The sequence below is a fragment of the Ictidomys tridecemlineatus genome, chromosome 11 (assembly GCF_052094955.1).
Source record: "Ictidomys tridecemlineatus isolate mIctTri1 chromosome 11, mIctTri1.hap1, whole genome shotgun sequence".
NCBI lineage: Eukaryota > Metazoa > Chordata > Mammalia > Rodentia > Sciuridae > Ictidomys > Ictidomys tridecemlineatus.
The window spans coordinates 38,889,805-38,917,085 of NC_135487.1; the positions used below are offsets into that span (position 1 = coordinate 38,889,805).

Sequence of the window (27,281 nt, forward strand, 5' to 3'; positions counted from 1 at the left end):
TTCTTTCCCTGCCTATAGAAGGTTTGGCATTGTATCATTGTACATATCATATTCACTATAGTTTCTGGCTCATCTGTCTGTCTTCCCTTTTAGACTGTGGGGACCTTCAAATGGAATTGTATTTAGACCCTCAACTATAGCACCTGGCACATAGTAGGCACTTAATAAGAATGCTGGTGAATGAAACTCAAAGGTTGACTATGTACTGAGTTGGGAACTCATTTAGAACTTCAGGGTTGAATGAAATAAGCCCTGTGACATCATACATGCCATCACCTCTTTTTGGTCCCTTTCATTGTTGTAGAGGGAGGGCTAGTTGTGGCTCAGTGGTAGAGTACTTACCTCACACCTGTGAGGTACTGGGTTCAATCCTCAGCACCACATAAAAATAAATAAATAAAAATATTGTGCCCATCTACAACTAAAAAAAAAAGAGGGAGGCCCAGAGTAGTGACAGAACTTGGGAAGCCACACAATGAGTGAGAAGTTAACTCTGGTGCCTCAACCAAGTCCTGCAACATACTCCCCTAGTGTTATACTTCCCGAGTGTTATGATTTGGATGTGAGGTGACCCCCCAAATCTCATGTGTGAGAAAATGCAAGAAGGCTTAGACGTAAAATGAATGGGTTATGAGAGTCTTAACCCAATCCATGAATTAATCCCCCTATTGGATTAATCAAGTGGCAACTGAAGGCAGGTAGGATATGGCTGGAAAAGGTAGGTCCCTGGGGGCATGCCTTTGGGGCATATATTTTGTATCTGGCAAGTGGAATCTTTCTGCTTCCTGATTACCATGTAAGCTGCTTCCCTCTGCCACACTCTTCCCCCATATTTTTCTGCCTCACCTCAAGTCCTGAGGAATGGGGCCTGCTGTCTATGGACTGAGACCTCTGAAACCATGAGGTCTAAAATAAACTTTTCTCCTTTGCAGTATTTCTGGTTGGGTCTTTTAGTCACAGCAGTGAAAAAGCTGACTAACATACCTAGTGAGTCTTCTCTCTCTGCTCCTCTTCAATTCTCTCCCTCCTGGCCAGAGTTGGGTAGGGATAATAGGCACCAGGAAGGTAGGTAATGGGAGTATTAGGGCTGGCTCTCCCCATACCCATTCTCAGAACCATTGATGCTCAGCGTCAAGTCCTTTGTATTTTGTAGCAGCTGGGAATCAAGGCTTTATGTCTCATGGGAATGGGAGAAAACAAGTAAAAAAAAAAATCTGGAGCCCAAGGACACATAAGTAGCAACTGGTTATATCCTTCAGGAAAAAAGGCAAGAAAGAGGTCACTGGAGTCCAGGACTGAGGGTTATGAAGCACTGCACTGTGCTCTGTGATCCTATCTAGGCTTTGAAGTTCAGGTCAAAGGGTACCTATCTTGGGAAGTCCTTCGTGATGTAGTTTCAAAATTCATCACCATTCCTTTTGGAATGTACTTTGGCTTCTTTTTTAGCAGTAGCAGAGCACAGACTATGAGAGCTAGATGATTCTTGAGAGAATATCAATTTCACATGTATTTACTGAGTCTGCTCTGCCAGTGAATAAGACCTATGTGATTCCTACTCTCAGAATTCTCATAGTCCAGTGGGGAATTTACTATACAGGTGACAAATGCTATGATAGGTACACACAGAGTCAACTCCCTTGTTTTAGTCAGCTTTTTTCTTTTCTTTATTTTATTTTATTATTATTATTTTTTTTTTTTTGCTGTGACTAAAAGACCTGACAAGAACAATTTTAGAGGAGGAAAAATTTATTTGGGGGCTCACAGTTTCAGAGGTCTGAGTCCATCAAAGGCCTGCTCCAGTCCTTAGAACTCAAGGTGAGACTGAACATCATGGCAGAAGAGTATGGCAGAGGGAAGCAGCTCATATGATAATCACAAAGCAGAGAGGGACTACACTTGACAGATGCAAAATATATACACCAAAGGCATGCCTCCAATAACCCACCTCCTCCAGCCACACCCTACCTACCTTCACTCATCACTCAGTTAATCTCATCAGGGATTAATTCACTGATTGGGTTAAGACTCCTAATCATTTCTCCTCCAAACCTCCTTGCATTGTCTCACACATGAGCTTTTAGAGGACACCTTACATCCAAACCATAACATCCCTAATTTTACAGATGGGAAACCAAACCCCCGAGAAACAAGTAACTGTTTTCTTATTTTTGACATTGTTCTCTCAGACAAAACCCTCAAAATCTCTCACAGATGTGACCACCAACTTCCATAAAGATATAGGCACCACATTCTACTTTAAGCAGATGAACTGAAAGTTATAGAGCTTCCTTTCATTATTTTTCAATGTATCTGGCATATCTCAGACATTCAATAAATACTTGTTGAATGAATAGATCACAGCACCTATGTCAGGAATGTGTTTCTACTCCCACCTATACTTCTTATTTAGACTGTGGAAGAAAGACTGTACCTCGTCATTTCTGTACCCTCAGTATCTAGAGCAATGTTTGGCGCCTGCCAGCAAAACTATTTAATCAAGCTGGGTGTTGTTGTCCATGCCTGTAATCACAGTTACTCAGGAGACTTGGGCAGAAAGATTGCAAGTTTGAGGCCATCCTGGGCAATTTAGTGAAACCCTATCCCAAAATAAAAATAAAAAGGGTGGGAGATGAAGCTAGATCAATTGTAGAGAGCTTGCCTAGCAGACACACAGCCCTGGTTCAATCCTTACTATGGGAAGCAGGGGTGGTGGTGGTGTGCTTTAAAGCAACAAAGAAATTAATGAATGAGAGAAGAGTGGACAATATGATCTCTCTGTTGCCCTAAATAACATCCCCCAAACACACACCCATCTTCTTGAAACCCTCTATTTCCTAGCTTCGGGGATATCGTACTTTTCTGGTTCTTTGCCATCAGCTCTTCCTGCTCTTGCTCTATCTCCTACACTGGCTTCTTATCCTCCCCTGGGCCCTCACTTTCAAGTTACAGATGGAAATTTCCAGTTGTCTGCTGGACATCTCCACTTAGTCTGAATCCCTTGGCATGTACATGGTTAATTACTCATTATCACTTATTTCATTTGTGTCTTCTCTCACAAATAAGTCCTCATGAACACCTCACACATGTCTGGACACACAGCAGGTATTCTAAAGATGTCTGCTGAATGAACTATAATATTCCAATGCTGTGCATGGACAAATTTAGCATCAGAGTTGCCAACCCATTTCCTCTTCACTCTTTTTGCCTCCAAATTGACATCAGCACCATTCACAGCACTCTGAGAAATCTCTCTGGGGAATTCATTTAATTTGCCACCTGCTGTATCCTTTATGTGACTCACCAACTCCCTTCAAGACAGGAAGATGTAGGGAGAAAAGTGAGGTGGGAGAGGGCCAAGAGGAAAAAGAGAATCTTGGAACAAGATTATACTTAATATATCATCAGGTCACAGCAAGTAAGAGGAAATGAAGAAAGTCAGGTCTGGCACTGAAAATTACAGGTGCTAAAAATAGTTCTCTGGTCAGACAATTCACAGAAAAGAAATGGTTAATGGATGACTGTCCAATAAGTAATCAGAGAAATACAATATGAAATGACAAAATATAATTTTTTACCTATTGAATTAGTTAGACTAAGACTCCACATTAGCTTTCCACACAGATAAAACAAAATAGAGATTTCACTATTTAGAATATGTCTAAAGGAAATAAATAAGAAACCTATGAGAAGTTTTGCAAATTGAGAATGATCATGGCAATATTATTCAAAACAATCCCAAATTGGAAAGCAGTTATAAGTAGTCAAATAATGGGGAAGAAATTAGCTTTGAGGGGCTAGAGACAAGACCTCATTCTCTCACCAGTTTAGAGAGCTCAGCACAACATAACTGTAAGAAATACTGTTGACTGAATTAATTAATGAATGGATATGGTACTCCCTTCCTATAAAGTATAATGAAGTCATTAAAAACATAAAGACTTTCTAATAATGTTAGATATATTTATGTTGTCATGTAAAATAAAAGTTCACAGAAAAGAAACTGGAAAGAAATCAACAAAAAATATCAATCATATTTTCTTCTTTAAACTTGGCTGTAATTTAGAAATATTTTTATATTATTTTTTTAATTCAGAAGAAATTAAACCCCTAGTAAGAGCTGGCAGTTACTATTCTTACTATTCATAGTTCAGGGAGAAGGAAAATGGGGAAAAAACATGGGAGATCAACAATAAGTTGATATTATAGCTAGATAGTGAAGTTCTTGTACTATTTACTCTTCCTGCTTGAGTTAAATACATTTGAAATTTTCCATAATAAACAGCTTAAAAAAAATAAGAAGACCTGAAACAACACACTATCTGGGAAGAATTCAGGGAGTTCCATTTTTTTTAATTTTATATATATTTTTTTTAGTTGTAGTTGGATATAACACCTTTATTTTATTTATGTGGTGCTGAGGATCGGCGTGCTAGGTGGGTGCTCTACTGCTGAGTCACAACCCCAGCCCCGAGAGTTCCATTTTTAATGGGATATAAAACTCTATATTTCATGGATGTTAAAATGCCTACTTTTCCGCATTTAAGCATCTCTGAAATAAGGATGTATCTTACAATTGACAATACCTTAGGTTCTCTAAAACACAATACTTAAAACGCCATATGGGGGAGGAAGTAGGAACTGAGGCTGAAGCTAGATTTTGGCTGTCTTGAACACCAGGCCAAGGCGCTGGGACACTGTCCTGAGGAGAATGAGTGAGGCTCCTGTCAAGGGGTGGAAATTCAGTAAGCATGTGCTAAATGGTAAGGGTGCTATTATTGGGACACTGCTGCGCATATCAAGGGCCAGAAGACACTGGCCTTTGTGGAAAAAGTGTTTGAGGACTTGCCCTCCTCTCTTGTCACCTCATGAGTCCCAGTTCTCTTCTTCCTCAAATCTTTCACATTATTTTCATTTTCCTGAAAGCATAATTGTTTTCCTAGAACCCAAGCCAGCACCATCACTGATGTAAATATCCACAGTCCTGAGTCCCCACAGCAGCTTCTGATGTGACATTTTAAAGCCAAAAAACCGCTTGATGCCTGGCACAGGAACCTACTACTGAACTCATTCCCGAATGGAGATAAAAGGAGTTCATGTATACAGGGCAGGCAAGAGATTAAACTGAACTTCTCAGGACATCTGGAACTTAACTAGAAAGAGAAATCAGGAGTTCAGGATCTCCAGCCTGCTCTGGGCTATGCTTTCCCTCTGTGTCTCAGAGCTGCTTTCTTTGGGGATTTGGCCCCAGTAACCATAGCAGACAAATCCCCTAAGGATCATTTGCATACAGGTGCCAAAGTGTTCTAAAAATAGGATCAACACTCTGGCTCCACAAAGCAAAAGCCTTGAAATATATTTATAAAGAATGGTGGGGCAAGCATGTGAGGAAGGAGGAGGAACCTCTCAGGAGCAGCCTAACAACAGGAAGCTATAATTGCAGGCTGGGAGTCAAGAGTCCTGGGATCATTTAATTTTGCCACTCATTTGCTTCGTGGGCTTAAGAACAACCTATACCCTGGGCTTTGGACCTTCCATCTTTAAAATAGGGATATTAAACTAGATGATTTTTAGGGCCCCTTTTAGCTCTATGGAGTTATAAGGATATTATGTATACTGCATCAGGATACAAAATAATAATTATTATAATGAAATAATAATTTTAACATGAATTGAGTACTTACTAAGTGACAGGCACTGTGACAAGTGTTTTTCTTTCATTACTTCAACAGTCCTCACAACCAGCTCTTTGAGGTGATTAGGAACGCAAAGATACTGAGGTACTAAGAAGAATGTTTACAGAGTACTTGCAAATATTCCCATTTAAAGAGTGTTAGAGCTGGGGATTTAACCCCTATGCTATTCTGTCTTCCAGGTTGCTAGGATGCTAAACTTTTTTTTTTTTTAAAGAGAGAGGGAGAGAGGAGAGAGAGAGAGAGAGAGAGAGAGAGAGAGAGAATTTTTTTTTTAAATTGTTTTTAAATTAAACTTTTTTTTTTTTTTTTTAAAGAGAGAGTGAGAGAGAGAGGGGGACAGAGAGAGAGAGAGAGAATTTTAACATTTATTTATTCTTAGTTCTTGGCGGACACAACATCTTTGTTGGTATGTGGTGCTGCTGAGGATCGAACCTGGGCCGCACGCATGCTAGGCGAGCGCGCTACCGCTTGAGCCACATCCCCAGCCCCGAGAGAGAATTTTTAATATTTATTTTTTAGTTCTCGGCAGACACAACATCTTTGTTGGTATGTGGTGCTGAGGATCGAACCCAGGCCGCATGCATGCCAGGCAAGCGCGCTACCGCTTGAGCCACATCCCCAGCCCTAGGATGCTAAACTTATCCCTGATTTTCTAATCTAATGGTTTCAGGGATTTATGTTCATATCACCCCTTTCCATCCTTTTCTCCCTAGGTTCCCACCACCATGGGATACTCCTGAAGTTCTAAACATTGTATTCTCCTATCTCAGTGTTTTGCTTATGCTGTTCCTTCTGCCTGGAAAAGCCTTATCCCCTGCCCTGCTGAACCAGTCCCTACCTATCAATCAGACTTCAACACAAATGCATCCCCCTCTATGACTCATTTCCTCCAATACCCACAGGCAGAAGTAATGACTGGGTAACATTTGCTGTAACAGAGTGTGCCAGGCACCATGGTAATTCTTACTACAACTTTCTGGGAGAAGTTCCTTTTTCATGCTCTTTTTATGTATGAAATAACTGAGATTTAGAGACTAAATATCTTACCTGAAGTCATATAGATGAACCCTATGGTCTGATCTGACAGTCTTCCTTACCCCTGTTCTACCCACTTTCTAACTAAGCAGTACATGAATTGCTACAATGTTTGTCTCTTCCATGAGATAATAAACTCTCCTAGTGACTTTTATAAAAACTCTCCATATAAACTCTTTCTATAAATCCTTGTAGTGGTTTAGTTTGTTTGTTTGTTTGATTCAATTTTGAATGTTTGAATCAACAGCTGAGAGATCATTTGAACAGTGTACCAGGGAGGTAGTGGGGAATCAGGCTAGAATCATAATCAAACAGAAAACAAAAAGGTTAAGACTCTCACTATATCTAATCTTTCTCTGCCACTTGTTCCTTTGGAACAAGATTTTTTTAAAAAATTTAAAAAAAAAAAACTATCTATGCTCCTTGGCACCCACTTCTGTTCTCACCTCAGGAGTGAGATCACCTCCTCCAAAAAGCCTATTGAAACTACCCTAATTCTCATCATTCCCTTAACTTTAGTTTTCCTTTAGCACATAGGTGTCATTTAATTAAACACTATAAACCTTAATGAAGAGGTACTATGAGGGACAGCAGAAAGACTACTACGGATTTGAGGGTGAAGCCCAACAGAGTTCCAATTCCAGCTCCTCCACTTCCTGACATGTAACCTTGGACCAGTTACTTGACTTTCTCAACTACAGACTAGCCACAAAACAGTGTTAATAATAATATCCTTTTCTCCATATTGTTGGGAGGATAAAATGAGGTAAGTGTTGTGACAGTTCCTTGTCAGCTGTAAAGCTCTGTATAAACATGAGTCGTGTTCATTCAGCTTACAGTTTGCCCTCAATCTGTTTTTTTAAATTTTTTTTTAGAGAGAGAGAGAGAGAATTTTAATATTTATTTTTTAGTTTTCAGTGGACATAACATTTTTGTTTGTATGTGGTGCTGAGGATCGAACCCGGGCCGCATGCATGCCAGGCGAGCGCGCTACCGCTTGAGCCACATCCCCAGCCCTGTTTGTTCTTTCCCCTGGAACCAGCTCCAGGCCAGGTCTCAGATTCCTGGGGAGATGGAGGTGTAGGAAAGTGTACAGAAGGAAAAGTCCAAGAAAGTTGGGATGGGAGCTACCTCAACAAACTTCTGCTGCAAGGAAATGAAAAGACTTATTACCCCCACTGGTGGTAAATTTCCAAGCCAGCCTTTGGGCTCAATCAGTTGACAACAACCAGTGGAGCAGGACAGTACTTTCTCCCCTCACAAAATGACACCTCATGGTAGTCTGAACACAATGTCTAACCTCAGGAACACCTTGGATTTTTTTGTCCCCCACCCCTTACCTTCATTATCTATTCCTCCCCAAGTGTAGCTGAGAAAACTGTGAAAAGTTCAGCCTGAAGTCATATGTAAAATAATTATTATAGCAAACCCAGCCCTATGGCACATGCCTGTAATTTCAGCTCCTCAGAAGGCTGAGACAGAAGGATCACAAGTTCAAGGCCAGCCTGGGCAACTTAGTGAGACCCTGTCGAAAGATAAAACATTTAAAAAGGGCTGAGATCTAGCTCAGTGATAGAGTGCCCTTGGGTTCAATCCCAGTACTATAAATACATAAATAAGAATAAAATAGTCCCTGTAGCAAGTCACAGTGGTGTGTACCTATAGTCCCTGCTACTGGAGACACTGAGACAGGAGGACTGCTTAAGCCCAAGGCTTAAAGACCAATCTGGGAAACATAGTGAGACTCCATTTCAAAATAGATAGATAACATTAAATAGTTCCTTAAGAAGAAGCTGTGATGTCCTGGGATGGCTCCAGTACAGCATTGTTGGCTCCAGTACAGTGTTGCTTGTGGTTAGGTCTGACTTTTTATATGTAAAAGTAGTGTGGTTCAGTGAGAGGAACGCAGTTATGTTTGGAGGTGATTAAAAAAATCCTGGGTTCAAGTCCCACTTAACCCATTTACCAGTTATGTGACTTTGCCTCTTTGGGCCTCGGATTCCTCGTGTGTGTAATGAAGATTATAAGACTTCCTCTTATGATGATCATGTGAGATTCCAGAAATATCAGATGATCTGCCTGATCCAGTGTCCACAATGGCTCTGAGAGAAAAGTGAGTAAGAAAATAGTGTGCCCTTCTATAGAGGCCAGCCAAGAGAAGCTTCAGACCTCCTAGCTATTGATGGGCAGAACTGATGGAGAAGGAGGGAGACCTTGACTCAGGACTTATCACTCGCTTTGATTTTGGCAGTGTTTTGGGGATTTTACTTGTTTATTGTTATTGTTGTTATTGTGGCAATACTGAGGATTAAATACAGGGCTACTCGGCCACTGAGCTACATTTCCTTTTTTAAAAAATATTTATTTATTTATTTATTTTGAGACAGGCTCTTGCTATGTTGCCCAGGCTACCCTCAAACTTGCCATCTTCCTGCCTCCCAAGTAGCTGGGATACCAGGCATACACCACCATGACCAGCTATTCTGTCTTTATTGAACTCTTATTCTTGGCAAGTTCCTGTGCCTATGCCTGTGCCTGGTGCTGGAGCTGTAGACATGATTAGACTTGGCCCCTGCCCTCAATCAAGCAACAAATACATGAAAAAAAATATTCAACATCTCTAGCAATTAGAGAAATGCAAATCAAAACTAAACTCTTAAGATTTCATCTCACTCAAAATGGCAACTATTAAGAATACAAACAACAATAAGTGTTGGCGAGGATGTGGGGGAAAAGGCATACTCATACATTGCTGGTGGGACTGCAAATTGGTGCAGCCAATATGGAAAGCAGTATGGAGATTACTTAGAGCCATATTTTAACTGTTCTGTTCTAGCTCCTTCTAGAACTAGAAGAATCTATCAGGTGTTCCCTTAAAACTATAATTCTGACTTTGTCTTTTATTTCTTCACTAATTACTTCAGACTTTATTTTCTCAGGTGGCTTATCCTCTCCCACACAGGAAAAATTACCCTGGCAAGGTGCTGGCCGCTTTGTGATAGAGTGCCAGTCTAATGGATTTATTATATATTGATGGGGAGATCCCCTCCCTCCCAGGTTTTAAGCACTGGAGTGACAGTGATCAGAAAACACTTGAAGAGAGCAAGACTGAGGACAAGAAGCTCCATTCTGGCTTCTGCTATAGTCTAAGTGGAGAGAAAATGGGAATCTGAGGTAGGAAAGGGAGAGAGAAGAGAGACAGGCTCACAGTCAGCCCTCAAAACAAATAAACAGAATAAAGGTTTATAGAACAGAATTGGGATGAGTTTTGGAGAAATTTGGGAGATAGAATTGAGGGTTCTCGTGAACAATGGAATGAATAGGAACGGGAATAAAAGATGACCTCAGTTTTGAGCTGTTGGTGAGGGTGCTCAAGACAAGCAACACAGATATCCCCTTAGAATTGACCTCCTATTCATCCAGGCCTGAGCCAGAGACTGTGTCATTAGCTCAGAGTTGACAGACTTCACCAAGGAAGGTGAGAAGCACTAGAGTACAGAGAGGATGAGAGTTTCTAATGTCACCTTGCAACTCAAGGTGCAGGGCAATTGTGTGGGGGAAGGAGGAGTCGCAGGAGGGAGGGGGTTATAAACCCTCAGTTGAAGGGCCTCCCCTACTCCAACCCCTGCCCTTAGCAATACATCAGGAAGGTTCTAAGGAAGCTAAATCATTTCCAATCTTCAAAGGCAACTAGACATTTGCAGGGGCAGAGTACTGAATATGGGGGTGAAGAGGGAAGACGCACATCTAATTTCTCTGCTGATGACTCCATATCGTCAACCCTATAGCTCAGTCTTAAAAATGATAGCTATCACCCAAGATCAGTCACAACAGTAAGGCATAATAGGACAGGAACAAACAAATCCTGACTTACCCCTCACTCCCACTATGGGACTTTGTGTTTGATTATCGAGCATCTGTTACAGGGACCATGCTAGGTCTCTTCCTTATATTGTCACATTTAATCTTTACTACAATATTAAGAAGTATTAACACTTTTCCTATTTTACAGCTGAGTAAACAGGTTCAGAGACACTACCTATGCCATGTGTTCATTCTACCACAGCTGAACTGAGTCCCTCATGCCTCCCCTCATCCTGGGCCACAGTGTGTAGCAGATCCTTAGAGACAATTACATTAAGTGTCAGCTCACTTAATTATATATCTATACACCGGTGTTGCTCAACCTGAGATGCTTATTAGAATCACTTATGAAGTCATGGGGGCTAGAGAGACAGGAGAGTTGATAGAAAGGGAGAGGAGTCTGGAAAGCTAACAGGTAATAGTTTACAACAGATGTGTCCCTTTTCAAGAATGTTTGCTTGGAGATTACAATTTTTAGCTATGGTGTTGACTCTTAATTTCCTGTGAGGTTCGCGGAGTATCACAGCGCATTAGAAAGAATGGTGAAGGCAGCTGGGTGTGATAAGAACACAGTAGAAAGCTCTAATTTTGAAGCCCAGCTGTGCCATTTACTAGTCTGTATGATTTGGTCAAGTCTCAACTTAGAGTCTGTATCCTCATCTGTTCTGAGTACCATACATTGTGATAAAAAAGGAGGTAAAACATCTGAAAAATATATAGTTGCTATATATAAATATAATGTTTAACATTTTCACCATTTAATGTGTGCTTTACCAAAGTCCTTACTCCATGTGAAAATATAACAAGGAGAAGAAGGGGAGAGGGCATAGGCATACCAGGATTTTGAAGTCAGAGAGAACTTGATTCAAATTTGGACTCTGATATTTACTATTTGTGTGAACTTGAGTAAGTAACCTAACTCCTCTGGACTTCAGTTTACTTATATGCAAAATAGATGTAATAATAATACCTAGCTCATGTGTTTATTTTGAGGATGATATGAGTTGATAGAAACACTGACACAGTGCTGACATGACATCCGTGTGACTGCCAGTTCACATCAGCCCTAATGGAAGAATTATTACCCTTATTTACATAAATGGTAGCTGTTTTTCATTGCCCCAATAATTACTGATGTATAAAGTGGCATTCAGAATAAGAATAGCACCCCCTCCCCGTCCATCCAGTCTCTGGGCCTCTAAAAACAGGGATCAAAAAGAAGCAAGAGGAGCTAGGTTTGTGGCTCAGAGGTAGAGCGTTTGCCTTGCACGTGTGAGGCACTGGGTTTGATCCTCAGTACCACAAAAAATTAAATAAATAAAATAAGGGTATTGTGTCCAACTATAACTTAAAAAAATAAAAATAAAAAAAGAAGTAAGGATCCTCCCATACCCAACTCACAACCACTGTCTGTCTGTCCTGGGTCCATCTGTCTTTATTATAATTGTTTCATTTGACCTTTGTTCCTCTGCTCATGTCAATCATGGCAAGAAAAACAAATAAAATTAATTTTTAAAAATTATGGGAACAAGTCCAGACCATCCCCAATTATTATACTCTGATTCCCATAGGGCTCAGTTCATCATCTTTTCTAAACCTATTTCCTCCCCTCCCCATTCAAAAAATTCCCTGGGAGAATTATCAGAAAAAATCAGTTATCAGAAAAAATCTTTTTGTCAATCTCTCATTGAATTTCCTTTCCCCATCTTGTTGTAAATGAAACCTAGCTCTCCCTGAGAACATGGCTCCCCCAAAGCTTCCAAATTTCTGGTTGCTTCCTTTCTCATCACCCTTCAATCACTAGGCCAGGAGATGGGATATATGTTGTAGCCTCTCACCCCTGTATCCAGATCAATTCCCCCCTTCAAAAAAACAAAACAAAACAAAATACCTCCAGCTTTGAATCTCATATCATGAAATTATGTCACCCATTCATCCCCCTATTGTCAAGTGCACAGCTGCTGGTTCACTGTTACTTTCTCCATAATTTTTTGGTGATTTCAATACCCATATAGAGGGAGAAGAGAAATTGGAGATAGGAATGATTTCAATACCCATATAGATGAGCCTTTCAACCTTTTGGACTTTCATTTCCTTAAACTTCTCTCCTCCAGAAATGTTGATCTCTAACCCCACCTCATCCGTCACTCTCACAGTCACAACCTGGACCTCAACTTTCCCAAAGGTAATTTCAAGTGTCCCACACTCAGCCCACTATGATCTCCAGCCCACTCCGAGATTCTGTTTCAATAGTGTTCATCCCCTACCATCTCTTTACCAGCCCTCACCCCTCTGATCCTTACCTCCTTCCCAGCTCAGCTTGAATCCTATAGTCAATCATGACAATAACTTCCCCACAAATGCCTCTGACTCCCTTGGCCCTCTACTGCTTTTTTTGTACTTTACTTACCTTCATTAAAGCAATCTCTGCCTATATTATGCATGTATCCACAAAGCAAAATATAGCTGGAGAAAAACATAACCATTTTTCAAACTTATGAATTCTAACTTATGATCTCTAATTTCAAGTGGAGCTTTAATGCTAATTAGCAATCAAATTACATTTCCCTAGTCTATTCACTCTCCCACTTTCCTGTAAGACAGCCTCCTCTCTCTTCAAATCTCTAATCTTTCTCCTCTGTCCTCTTAGTTGATGTCCTTGTTTCCTCCTTCATCAGAAAATTGTATCCAAGAGGACAGCCACCAGTACATGTAACCTGAAGCTACACCCGTGCCCAAGCCCTCTGCTTTCTCTCCTGATGACATGGATGTGCTCTTAGCAAGGACTCACCCTCCCATCAGCTCCCAGATACTGTCCCAGGAATTCTCCTCTCTCTCCTATGTCATACCAGTTTTGTGATTTTGTATCTTTATTGGTTGTTTGATTTGTTGATCGCCATTGTATTGTTTCACTAGCACACAAAGATTCTGTTACTTTTCCCAGCTTCCCAGCTTAAAAACAAAAACTCTTCTAATTCAATTCCCTTGATATCCCAATTGTTTCCTTTTCTTTACAGCAAAATCCTTGAAAATGCTATGAATTACTTAATGTCTCCAATTTCTTTTCTCTCTCTCTTAAGCAGGTTTTCATTCTCATCACTTTACCAAAACAGCTTGTATCAAGGTTACCAGTGTACTCCATGTTGCAAAACCCAGTAGTCAATTTTTGGTTCTCATATTCATAACCTGTCAGCTACATTCAATACAGAGGTCCCTTTCTTTGTAAAACCATCTTCACTTAGCTGCCAGGACACTACACTTTCTCTTTTCAATCACCCTTTTTGCCTTCTTGCCAATTCTTCCTCATTTTCCCAACATCTCAATGTCAGAATATCTCTGGGCTTAGTCCTCAAAATCTTTTTTTTTTTTTTTTTTAAAGAGAGAGAGAGAGAGAGAGAGAGAGAGAGAGAGAGAGAGAGAGAATTTTTTAATATTTATTTTTTAGTTCTCGGCAGACACAACATCTTTGTTGGTATGTGGTGCTGAGGATCGAACCCGGGCCGCACACATGCCAGGTGAGCGCGCTACCGCTTGAGCCACATCTCCAGCCCCCTCAAAATCTTTCTTCCATCTTCACTTTCTCCTTCATTGGTCTTATTCAGTCTTGTTGGGTTTTTATTTACTTTTTTATTTTTATTTTTACATTCTTTATTTTTAAACTTTCTTTCTTTTTTAATTTTTTTGTAGTTGTAAATGGACACTACTTTTTAAAAATTTTTAATAGTTATTTTTTAGTTGTAACTGGACACAATATCTTTATTTTATTTATTTTTATGTGGTGCTGAGGATCAAATCCAGTGCCTCGAATGTCCTAGGCGAGAGCTCTACCACTGAGCCACAATCCCAGCCCCTGGACACAGTGCTTTTATTTGTTTATTTCTATGTGGTGTTGAGGATAGAACCCAGTGCCTCACACATGCTAGACAAGCACTCTGTCACTGAGTTACAGTCCCAAATAAAGTTTAATAAATTAAACTTTATTTCTTATTTATTTATTTTTAAGTGGTGCTGAAGATCAAACCTACCACTATCAAGCTCTACCACTGAGCTACAATTTCAGCCCCTATATACTTATTTTTTTAATTTTTTTTTAGTTGTTAATGGACCTTTATTTTATTTGTTTATTTATATGTAGTGCTGGGAATTGAACCCAGTGCCTCACATGTACGAGGCAAGCACTCTACCGCTGAGCTACAACTCCAGTCCCTATTTACTTATATTTGATACTGTGACTTGAACCCAGCGCCTCACAAATTTCATGGTTTAAAATACCATCTACAAGGCTGGCATGATGGCTCAGTGACAGAGCACTTACCTAGCACCTGTGAGGTACTTGGTTATTTCTCAGCGCCACACATAAATCAATAAAAATAAAGTTCTATCAACAACTAAAACAATTTTTAAATTACCATCTACATATGATGACTTGCTAATTTATATTTGCAGTCAGTCCTTTACCCTGACCTGTAGACTCATTCATTCAATTGCATATTCTGTGTCTCTTGGTTCTCTAACAGCTGTCTTCAACATAACATGACCAAACAGAGTCTTCATTTGTCTCCCCAGTCCTGTTTTCCCTACAGTATTCTTCATCTCTGGGCTATAACCTTCCAGTCTCTCAGATCAACCTTTTGACCCCTCCTGTTCACTCTCCCATTTCATCCAATTCAAACCCTGTCAGCAATATTTTTGACATATGAATAGAATAGAATCTAACTATTTTCCCTACCATAGCCACCATCCCCCTTGTTGAAGAAACCATCATTCCCAATCTCCATTGTTGCAAATCCTGACAGGTTCTACCTATTTCTGCCCTTTGCTCTTCATAATTTATTATTGAAACAGACATAACACTGTCTCAGAGAAACCCTGTTAAATATTAAGATGTAAGTAGTGTAATAGTTGCACATTTTGTGACTATACTAAAAATCAGTGAACTATATACTTTAAAAGAGTACAGTTTTATGGGATATAAATTATATGTCAAAGTGTTTTATATGTAATGTAGTAGCTTAGGTTGGATTATGAAATAGTAAAAAGGATATAGTAAAAAAATACTGAAATCTGAATAAAGTTCTTAGTTTAATCAATCATATTATGTCAATAATAGTCTCTTAGTTTTGATAAATGTACCATGGTTTTGTAATATGTTAACATTACACAAAATGGGATATATAAGTAAAGGATATATGGAATTTCTCTGTACTATCATTGCAATTTTTCTATAAATTTAAAATTATCCAGATAAAAAGTTTATTTAAAAGCTACATCAGGGGGTACTGAGGTTGTGGCTCAGCGGTAGAGCACATGCCTCGCACGTGCGAGACCCTGGGTTCAATCCTCAGCACCACATAAAAAAAATAAACAAGTGAAATAAAGGTGTTAAAAAAAATTTTTTTTTAAAAAAAAGCTACACCAGGGGGCTGAGGTTGCGGCTCAGTGGTAGAGTGCTTGCCTGGCATGCATGAGGCGCTGGGTTCTATCCTTAGCACCACATAAAAATAAATAAATAAAATAAAGATATTGTGTCCAACTACAACTAAAAAATAAATATTAAAAAAACTACATCAGACCATGTCATTCCACTGCTCAGTGCCTAAAATGTATCAATATTTGTGTACATGGTGTATTCCCATTGCCTACATTGAGTGCTCCTTAGAAGAAGGGATGTTATTTCACCAATCCCTGCAGAGCTTAGCACAGGCAGGCACTTAAAAGGTCCTCAAAAGCAAATATACTTTTGCAAATGCCTATTCTTTTGTTTATAAGGCCTTTTCCCTATATTGACCTGAAAAACTTGTATTTATTTGTCAAGACTCAGCTCAAATGTACCCTCCTTTGTGAAACCTTCAATGATTTTTCCAGGTGGAAATAACTGTTCTGCTCCATGTTCCTATAATATTTTCTTCATCTCTTTATTATATCTTTTATACCATATTGAAGTTGTTTATGTGCCCTTTTATCATAGAGCTTGGCACATACTATGTGCGTGACATGTTTTTTTTGAATGAACAGATGTGTAAAGGGCTTCTAGGTTATTTCTTTTCCTCCCATACCAATTTGAAAGGTTGGAAGTGGGTGGTAGGCCTCGTTGAATAGCCAATCAGGATTACTGGTTAATTCATTTACAAATTACCAAGACAGACTATGCCTGCAATTCTGATTTGACTTCCCATAGTCTTTGTTGTGATTTTTTTTTTTAATATTTATTTATTTTAGTTCTCGGCGGGCAAACACAACATCTTTGTTTGTATGTGGTGCTGAGGTTCGAACCGGGGCCGCATGCATGCCAGGCGAGCACGCTACCACTTGAGCCACATCCCCAGCCCTTTGTTGTGATTTTTTAAAATCAGATTAAACCTTTTCCAGCAGCTGGCTCCTACAGGGTTTGGGGAGATGAAAGTGTCAGCATGTCTCTGCAGCCACACCAGGAAACTTGCTGCCTAGAAAAATTCAATTCTGATTATCACAAGAGCTGAGCAAAGGATGATGTACTCAGAAACTGTCTCCGTACTCCAGGAGCCATAGGAACATGTCAGAGTCCCAGTAACCCTGTTCAGCCTTCAGACTGTTCTGTGTTGTCCACTGGCCTCTATCTAGATCTCCAGTTTAGGTTCGGGTGGCTAGAGCTCACCTTCCTAAAGGTAGCAGAAGGAGTCCACACTGGCCTGTAGATGAGTTTGTGCTGATTCCAGGATAAGGTATTATTAGCAAGCCCCACTTGCCCAAACCACTTTAGTCATGCATTTCATCTTAGCTTGTTTGTTTGTTTTTGGTACCAGGGATTGAACTCAGAGGCATTGGACCAGTAAGCCACATCCCCTGCCCTATTTTGTATTTTATTTAGAGACAAGGTCTCACTGAGTTGCTTAGGGACATGCTTTTGCTGAGACTGTCTTTGAACTCTTTTTTTTTTCTTTTTTTTTACCTTTATTTTATTTATTCATTTTTATGTACTGAGGATCGAACCCAGGACCCACATGTACTAGACAAGAGCTCTACTGCTGAGCCACATCCCGAGCCCGCATTATCTCTTTTAAATCATTGCCAACATAGCAAAGCAAATGGAATAACAGAGGTATATGCAATTGCATGGTCACTGAGAGTTTCAGAGGAGAGACTTGAAAAGAAAGAGGAAAAAAAACAGCAATCTAAGGTAGGCCCAGGATCAAGGACAGTGACCTGTATGTCCTTCACAAAGATAGAGTTCTTGAGCTCAAGATGTATCTCAGTGGTAGAGCATTTGCCTGGCCTGCTGGAGGCCTAGGCTTCAATCCCCAAGTACAGGGGGTGGGGAATGGGGCAGATTAAGAACAAAGATAGAGTTCTTGAGTTTTTGAATCCACAATACAAGCTTGTTGGAAAGACCAGCCAATGCATTTCTGGTCTTTATACAAGTAACCCCAGACACATTCCTGTCTTTAAAGTCTTTGACATGCAGGCCACCAAAAAAGCTTCACTAGTGGGAGTAGAAAAGAAGAGATTTTGTCTTTCCATGATGGCTGCCCCTGTCACTGGACCATCCCAGTGGCAGGGATCAGGCCTAGAGTAAACTGTTGTAGTGAAGGTCATCAGCTAAGTTAGTCTTTTAAAATGTGAATAGAGCTAAGCAGGAACCCCAGTTACAAGCCTAGGGATGAGATCTAAGTCACAGTTCAATAATTCCTAAGCTCTGAATCCCAGTTCCTGAGGATGAAAAAGATCTGTCCTTTCCTTCAGGACCCATACCACAGAAGAAATGAGATTGTTTTCATTCATGTACTTAGTGCCTATCTCTCCACTGGGGTGCAAAGCATGTGAGCAGGAAGGAATTATCCCCACCCCAGCCAATTACTGGCACAGTGCAAGCACCAGTTAAATGTCTACTGAATAAATGAAATGATGACATTTTCTACTTGGCTCCGCATAGATAACTTAATATATCTGACCTCATCCCCACTTCCCAGGGTCTGAGGGAAGGTGTGAAAGACACAACAAGTGGTTTAAAAAGCACATAGAAGAATTCACATGGCTGAAAATACCCACAGTTCTTATAAGATTTCATAGCTCTCCATGGGCTTTCCCTTCCATTTCCCCCACTTAATTTCACAACAACCCATAAGGTGAGGACAGCAAGGATTGGGGAAGGTCACTCCAGATCACTCCAGATCACACAACCACTGCAGGGTAGAGACAGGACTAGAATCTAAGACTCCAGAGTCCCAGGTTAGTTCAGTCTTCCCACAGAGCTGTAAATATTTTCCCTGACCCACATCGAACCTGCCAGCATCTGTGATGGGCTTCATGTGGAAGTAGTGGAAGCCCCTCCTGCTTGTCTCTTTCCACAGGTCTTCAGGGGTTGCCTGGCAACCAGCACCCAGCAGTAAGTGGCCTCTAACTGGGTCTGTTGCTGTGAAGTTACTAAGTTTCCTTCCTTTCACACTTAAGCATGCTCTCGCTCCCTATTAATGAGACTTTTCCCCTAGCCCCACCTCTCCAGCAAGATTTTCTTTTCTGATTCACAATAATTAACCTCTCAGGAAACCAACGAGATTCACAGAGGCCTATGTGGTAAGGATCCCAGGGAACAAGGCACTCCTAATGCCTTCATCATTCAATATCCCCTAAAGATGCAGAAACTTCTATTGTGGGTGGTCCTTCTCACTGATGCTCATAACCTCCCCTTCTCCCCTCTTCATCTTCCACACTAAAAACAGATTTCCAAAATCCCCTGGGAGAGCTCAAAAGGGCTGGAAGCACTGAATGGATACTTCATACGTGGCTAGTGAGTACTAGGTGTTGTTCCAGCACTTCTGGAATCACAGATGAAAAACCTTGGGAGAGGACCCCGTCACCTTTTACATGTAGGCCAGGAGATAGAGAAAGAAGGAATCTAAAATTTCTTGCATTCCTGATATGTGCCAGACACAATACTATGGCTCCACATTAGTCCCTCTCAGCAAGCCTGGGAGAATTTTACAGTCAGAGATATGTGAAGCCAAGTGATTTATCAGAGCTTACAGTTTGAAAAAAAAATCACATAACTTTTGTGTAAAATGCTTAGATTCTATCACAGGTATTGGAGAGCCATTGAAGGGTTTTAACAAAATCAGTTTTGCATTAAAAAAAACACTCTGGCTTCAGATGAAGGAGAAATGAAATTGAGGCACACACACACAACAACAGCAACAAATTGTGGTTTGGATCCAAACTAATCAAATCGTATACGTTAAGTATGTATCAGTTTCTCCCTTTACAACTAATTGATTATCAAATTTGGTAAATTCTGGTCCTAAATCTCTAATCTGTACTCATTTCCATCCCTTATGTCACTTTGTCACTGTCTTAGTGTTATGGACTGAATGTTTGTATCCTTCCAAAATTCAGGTGTTAGAGCCTTAACTCCAAGTGTGGCTATATTTGGAAACAAGGGCTATAAGAAAGTTATTAAGGTTAAATGAGGTTATAAGGGTGAGACCCTGATCCAATAGGATTAGTGTCATTGCAAGGAGAGACACTGAGGAGATCATACACTCTCTCCCCTAGGTCCACATGTGGAGGAAAAGTCATGTGACACATAGTGAAAAAGTGACTGTCTGCAATCCTGCTGGCACCTTGATCTTGGACTTCTTGTCTCCAGAGTGTAAGGAAACAATTTCTGCAGTTTAAACCAATCAGTCTGTGGCATTTTGTTATGGCAGCCCAAGCGGACTGATGTACTTTAGTTCAGGCCCTTATAATGTATACAAACCACTGGTGCATTTCTCTCTCTCTCTCTCTCTCTCTCTCTCTCTCTCTCTCATGGTCAATACTGAATTAAATTAGTTGGTTAATTTTTAAGTAATTTTATGAGATACAATTTACATATTAAAAACTATACATATTTAACATATACAATTTGATTAGTTTGGATCCAAACTACAATTTGTTGTTGTTTCATCTGAAGCCAGAGATTTTTTTTTTAAATGCAAAACTGATTTTGCTAAAACCCTTCAATGGCTTCTCAATCAATACCTGTGATAGAGTTCCCAAAAGTTATTAAGTAAGACAAATACAGGTATAGTGTACATAATATATGATTATTAGATTACATAAATATCCACTTTTGTACACAAAATATGTTTAAAAATATAAAAATGAAATTAACAATATGAATATTCAAAGGTTTAAATTTTAATGTATTTATGAACAGCACAAAAAAACAAATTTTGCCCTGTAAAAGCACATACACACATATAAAAACCCTCTGATAATTTTTTAAGCAAAGCAATGTTTTTTAAGCAAAGCAACTAAGTCAGAGCTAATTAGATCTTTATTGATTTTACCTCGAAATGTAAACTGAAAATGAACTTGTGCTGGAATCACAGAATATCACTTCAGCTATTTTCTTGTGCTCACTTGGGTTTTACTATACTTGGTACTGTCTTCAGAGATTTCCTTACAGGACTCTTTAAAGGCCACATAACTAGATTTCATTTAGTTGAAACTAAATAGTATTATCAATAAATCCACTTAACCAGGTACAGGAAAACTGCCAAGCTCACAATAGGCTAAAAATTAAAAAACAGAGCAAGGAAGTCACTGCTGCCAACCCCTTAAAAGGGCTGAATGCCTCCTACAACAAGCTCTTTCCAGAGTAGGATATATCTGATACAGGGATCAAACAAAGATGTCTGTGCCAATCCACAAAGTAAATGTTAATAAAACATTAATTTATTTTGTATTTATAGATTAAAAAATAAGCTCTAATAATTTCTTCAGATCCCCAAGAAATCTTCAGGCTTGTACCCTCTAACTAATGGCAAGAATCTTCTATGCATTATACAAGATTTCCCTGACCTCCAATCAACTGCCTATGTCCTCTCCAGCAAATTTCTCTCTCAACATCCCTTCCCTGCTCTTTCTCAGCCTTGATTCAGTTTCACTCTATTGCTTACCATACCCTAAATACTCGGTGCCCTCACCCCTCTCTGTGATTGGCTGCAAAGATGACATCAGATAACACAAATGATTGCACTAGGCACTAAGAGGTGCTTTTAATACATGCTTGTTTACTCTCACCACAGAGTTAAACTAGATCAGTGTTTCACAATTTAGCCTGCCTTAAAACCACCTGGAAGACTTCTTATACCACAGATTGTTGGGTTCCACTCCCAGCGTTTCAGATTCAGTGGATCTGAGATGGGGTCTAAGAATTTGCATTTCCAAAAAATCCCCAACTGTTGCTCATATAGATGGTCTAGAAACCACACTTTGATAATCAATCAACTAGACAACCTGTATAGCTTCTCTCATTTCTAATGATTTATGATTCTTCAGTGCCTTTAAATGAACAAAATGAACACTTATCTCTATAAATTAACATTTAACATTATCATAAATTGAAACATGGCCTCTATAAGACCTCAGATGTGCAATGTAGAGAAAAGAACATATAATTTATAATCAGAAGATCTGAGTTCAAATCAGAAATTTGCGGGAGAGGACATAGGCAGCCGATTGGAGGTCAGGGAAATCTTGAATAATGCACAGAAGTTTCTTGTCATTAGCTAAAGGGTACAAAAGTTGTGCTCCGGGCTGGGGATGTGGCTCAAGTGGTAGCGCGCTCGCCTGGCATGCATGCGGCCCAGGTTTGATCCTCAGCACCACATACCAACAAAGATGTTGTGTCCGCCGAGAACTAAAAAATAAATATTAAAAATTCTCTCTCTCTCTGTTTTTTTCTGTAAAATAGGGTATATAAAAAGAGTATCTGCCTCATAATGTTAATTGTGAGATTATGACAATCTGTAAAAATATTATATATAGACTGTCCAAGTAAATGTACAATGAAATATATATATATATACTAAGCAAAATAGATAATAAACAATATGTTTTGAATATGTTCACAAATTTTCAAAATTTCCAATCCTAGTGCAAATTCATTGATGAGTATATGATCCATGTGGTATTACATCATTTAAAATATATACATGAGGAAGTGGGGGGGGCGGTAGAATGAGATGGACATTATACCCCTGATGTGTGGGTATGATATGATTGCACAAATGGTATGACTCTACATCATATACAACCAGAGAAATGAAAAGTTGTGCTCCATATGTGTAAGAATTTTAAATAAATAAATAAATACACACACACACACACACACACACACACACATATATATATATATATATACACACACACACACACACACACATATACACACAAGTTTTACCAGGTACAGGAGCACATACCTGTAATCCCAGTAATTCAGAAAGCTGAGGCAGGAGGATCACAAGTTCAAGGCCAGCCTCAGCAAGGTCCTAAGCTACTCTGTAAGACCCTATCTCAAAATAAAAAGTAAAAAGGGCTGGGGATGCAGCTAAATGGTAAAGTGCCCTGGATTCAATTCCCCATACAAAATATATAGAGAGAGTAAGTATTATATAATTTAAAATATATACATGAGGGGGAGTTTTATATATGTAATAGTGTGTGTGTATAAAATAAAGTTGTATATATAACATATATAATAAAGCATGTACACATGTATATAAATGAACATTGTGTGCATATATAAACTTTATTAGTACCACTGGTAAACAACAACAATAGTGGTTGTGTGACCAGTTTCCAATATGGTCCCAAATGATCTTTCTCTCCCAGTATTCAAATCTTTGTGTAACTTCCTCCCACACTGAATCTATGACCAAGAGAATACTTGGCTACATGAGAGACATTTCCCTTTCCTCTTTGGTTTCTTAGATTGCTCACTCTAGGGAAAGCCAGTTACCATGCAATGAAGAGGATTAAGCAGCTCTGTGAAGATACTAAGAGGGCCAAATAGGAAGGAAGTAAGCTTCCTGCCAACAGTCTGCACCAGACATGTGAGTAAGCCACCTTGGAAGTGGATCCTCTAGACCCAGTCAGTCCTCCAGATGACTGAAACCCAAGCCAGCATATGGCTACACTTCGCAAGAAACCCCAAGCCACTCCCAAATATTAGACCCACAGAAATTAAGAGATAATAAATTATTATTGTTTATTTATAGCACCAAGTTTTAAAATAATTTGTTAAGCATCAATAGATAACTGATACAGTAACTAACATTGATTGTGTATTTGCTGTATTCCAGGTACTACACTAAGCATCTAACAGCCCTATATGTAGATGCTCTTATAATTTCCAAAGAAGAAAGGATGACCCAGAGAGGTTAAATAATTTAGTCAAATTTCTGTGGCTACTCAGTAGTAGAAATAGAATCTGACTGAACCCAAGTTTCTAACTCCAAAGCCTAGTTTCTTAGTCACTTGTTTACATAGTCAGGATAAAGTCTCTTGAACATCTAAGCATCAGACACAAATGAACCCTCAGAGGAGAGCAAACTTACATAAAACCAGCATGGGGAAGCCCAGGGGTCAGACCTAAAGCCACATTAACATTTGATGTTGGTATCTAAAGATTCCAAGCTGGTTCCACCTCCCAGCCTGTAGACTAGCAGATTAGTTATATCTCAGGTCAATACTGCTGAAGATGCCCATGACTCACCCAGATCTGCAGCTTCACTCGCTTCTCATGACGGTAGACTGTCTTCACCTTGAAGTCGATGCCCACAGTGCTAACAAAGGCCGGGGTGAAAGTGTCATCAGCATAGCGGAAAAGGAAGGAGGTCTTGCCAACACTGCTGTTGCCGATGATGAGCAGTTTGAACATATAGTCAAAATTCTGGTCAGAGGCATCTTTGACTCCAGTTTTACCGTCGGTCACTGAAGCCATCTGCAAGAGAGACCTATGGTCACTTGAGAACACACCTCTAGTGTGACTTTCAGTCACCAACCTTCTAATGGTCAACTATCATTTACACACTCTCCACCCCAGCTTAACAGAGGAAATACACATAATCACCCCATCGTTGCACCTGCTACAAATGTTGTCTCAGGACTAGGGTGGAACCCAACTCCTCCCCTTCAATCCCATTCAGCAAATATTTACTGAATATGTTGATCTGAGGCAAGCTCTTGCTGGGTTTAGGGAGTACAAATATGAATCAGACATGGTGGCAGATCTCTGGGTGGCTAGACACTAGAATAAAAGAACAAGGAAACCTTGACTGAGAAAGTCCACAAGACGCCTAACCCAACGGGAAGACATGGTGGTCAAGGAGAGTCTCCTGTAGGAGGCAGAGCTCAGTATAGGGTTATCATTCCCTGTTTCAACAGCTTTTATGGCTCCCCACATCTCTAAATATCAAGTCCAAACCATTCAGATTAATGAAGAACCAACTAACCAAAGAATCAACTTTCCAAGCTTTTGTTCCCCAATTCTTCTCCCCATCAACCTGTGCTACCTTAATATTAAATTACACTTTACTCCAAATACTCCATAGTATGCCTTCGTCCCTTTGTATATGGATTCCTTCTGCCTAGAATGATTTTTTCCCCCCTAATAAACTCCTATTCATCCTTGTAGGTCCAGGTAGAGTGTCACCTTCCCTGTGCATGGCAGAGATATGACTCTGCTCCTGTGTTCTCATAACACTCTAATGGTACTTTTATCGTTTTGGAACTGTTTACTCTTCTGGCCCCTCTTTTAGACTGAACATCTGGGATTTAATATACTCCTTTTCTGCATGCCTGGCTTCTAGCATAAATCCTCACATATAACAGCACTCAGTAAAAATGTGTGCTGAATTAATGAAAGTCACTTCATCACTTTGGGGCCCCCATATCCTCATATAGGAAATGGGGAGAACAATTTCTGCCCTTGCATTTCTCAAGAGGCTATTATAGGGCTTGAATGAGATAACAATGATTATGTCCTTCATAAACTGATAAATTCCACAGTTGTGTGAATTTAAGTCCTTATAATTCAATCTTTCTAAGCCTTGATCTTTTATTTGTTCATTCACTCATTCATTCATTCAGCAAATATTAGTATGTGCTAGGCCTACTACCATTCTCTCCTTTTCTTAGAACACTTTGAATCTGAACTCCATGATCTAGCATAACAGAAGAGGAAGGAGGTCTTGCCAACACTGCTTCTGCCAATGATGAGCAGCTTGACATATAGTCAAAATTCTGGTCAGAGGCATCTTTGACTCCAGTTTTATCACTGCTCACTGAAGCCATCTGCAAGAGAGACCTATGGTCAGTTGGCTACTTTGAGTCACCAACCTTCCAATGGTCCTATTACCTGATGTGAGTCCTTTAGTTGCTTCTTCTACAGCTTCAAAACATCAAGTGCCCTACTTTTCCACCTTAAGTCTCTCCTCTTGCTTAACACTAGGTACAAATGGGCTGGGTAAGTAATCAGGGAATGGTAGAAGGGTACCTCTAATGTGAGAAAGTGTTCAGGTTATCATTGTCTTTGGTAGTTCCTGTTTTTTTAATACCTTTATTGATTGATTGATTGATTTTATGTAGTGCTGAGGATCAAACCCAGTGCCTCACATGTGCTAGGCAAGCGCTCTACCACTGAGCTACAACTCCCACCCAAAAAAAAAGAAAGGGAGTGAGATTGTTGAGTTTGGCTCTATGTAACTCTCAGATAAACTAAAAAGACAAGAAGCTGATGAACATAGAAGGTTGTTTTTGTTTTTTGCAGTACTAAGGATTAAACCCCAGGAATAGTCAGGTCCTCTACCCCTGAGCTACATCCTCAGATCTTTTTATTTTTATTTTGAGATAAGGTCTTGCTAAGTTGCCCAGCCTGGTTTTGAATGCAGGAATTCTCCTGCCTCAGCTTCCCAAGTCACTGGGATTACACTACCACACCATATTCAAATGTAAATTTAAAGCACTCTTTGAGAACAATGAGACACATATATAGAATTAATAATAGTTATTCAAAAAAACTTTCTTAATATATCACCACTATTCTTCAGTGCCCTCTGTTCTTCCTGCCTTTATATAAGACCCTCAGCTTCATCCCTGTATTATCAGTCCCATGACAAGGCTCAAGAGGTATAAAACATGTCCAGTATACTTGGAGGCTTAGGCATAACAGCATTTTTTAAAAATTTTTATTCTAATTTGTTATATATGATAGCAGAACGTATTACGATTCATATTACACATATAGAGCACAATTTTTCATATCTCTGGTTGTATACAAAGTATACTCACACCATTCGTGTCTTCATACAGGTACTTTGGATAATGATGTCCATCTTATTCCACCATCATTTCTAACCCCATGCCCCCTCCCTTCCCCTCCACCTCTTTGCCCTATTCATAGTTCCTCTAATCCTTCCATGCTTCCCCTCCCAACTATGAATCAGCCTCCTTTTATCAGAAAAAACATTCAACATTTGGTTTTTTGGTTTTCACTTAGCATTATCTTCTCCAACTCCATGCATCTAGGTGGGTTCCACAATTTACCTATTGTGAAATGTGCTGCTATAAACATTGATGTGGCTGTGTCCCTGTAGTAGGATAACAGCATTTCCCCCCCAGTGGTAGAGATTGAAGCCAGGGGTGCTCTACCACCTCTTTTAATTTTTTTTTTTTTTTTTTTTTTTTTTTTTTGTGTGTGGAGACAAGGTCTCACTAAATTGCCCAGGCTGCCCTTGACATCGCCATCCTGTCTCACAGGCATGCACCACCACATTCAGCTAGACATAATATCATTTACATGAAGGAAGAAAGTGAGGTTGGAAAGGAGAGTGCAATTGGCTGTTTAAATTGTTTCACAGACTTCACTGTTCAGTTTGTCATAATACA

At 39.6% G+C, this 27,281-nt stretch overlaps 1 protein-coding gene and 1 long non-coding RNA gene across 4 annotated transcripts in view; one reads left to right on the forward strand and one right to left on the reverse strand.

Moving 5' to 3' along the window:
- Nucleotides 1–24,936, forward strand: part of LOC120890765 (uncharacterized) — a 107,006-nt gene extending 82,070 nt beyond the window's left edge. Inside the window, exon 2 of the long non-coding RNA XR_013427784.1 lies at nt 23,325–24,936. This is a non-coding gene — a long non-coding RNA (uncharacterized LOC120890765). The remainder of the gene's footprint in view (nt 1–23,324) is intronic.
- Rab3b (RAB3B, member RAS oncogene family) overlaps nt 1–27,281 on the reverse strand; it is a 64,216-nt gene that overhangs the window by 29,845 nt on the left and 7,090 nt on the right. For all 3 annotated transcript variants that reach the window (XM_040288668.2, XM_021726840.3, XM_005326076.4), the window contains exon 2: nt 24,109–24,336. In XM_040288668.2, the coding sequence (XP_040144602.1) occupies nt 24,109–24,336 (228 nt within the window). The remainder of the gene's footprint in view (nt 1–24,108; nt 24,337–27,281) is intronic.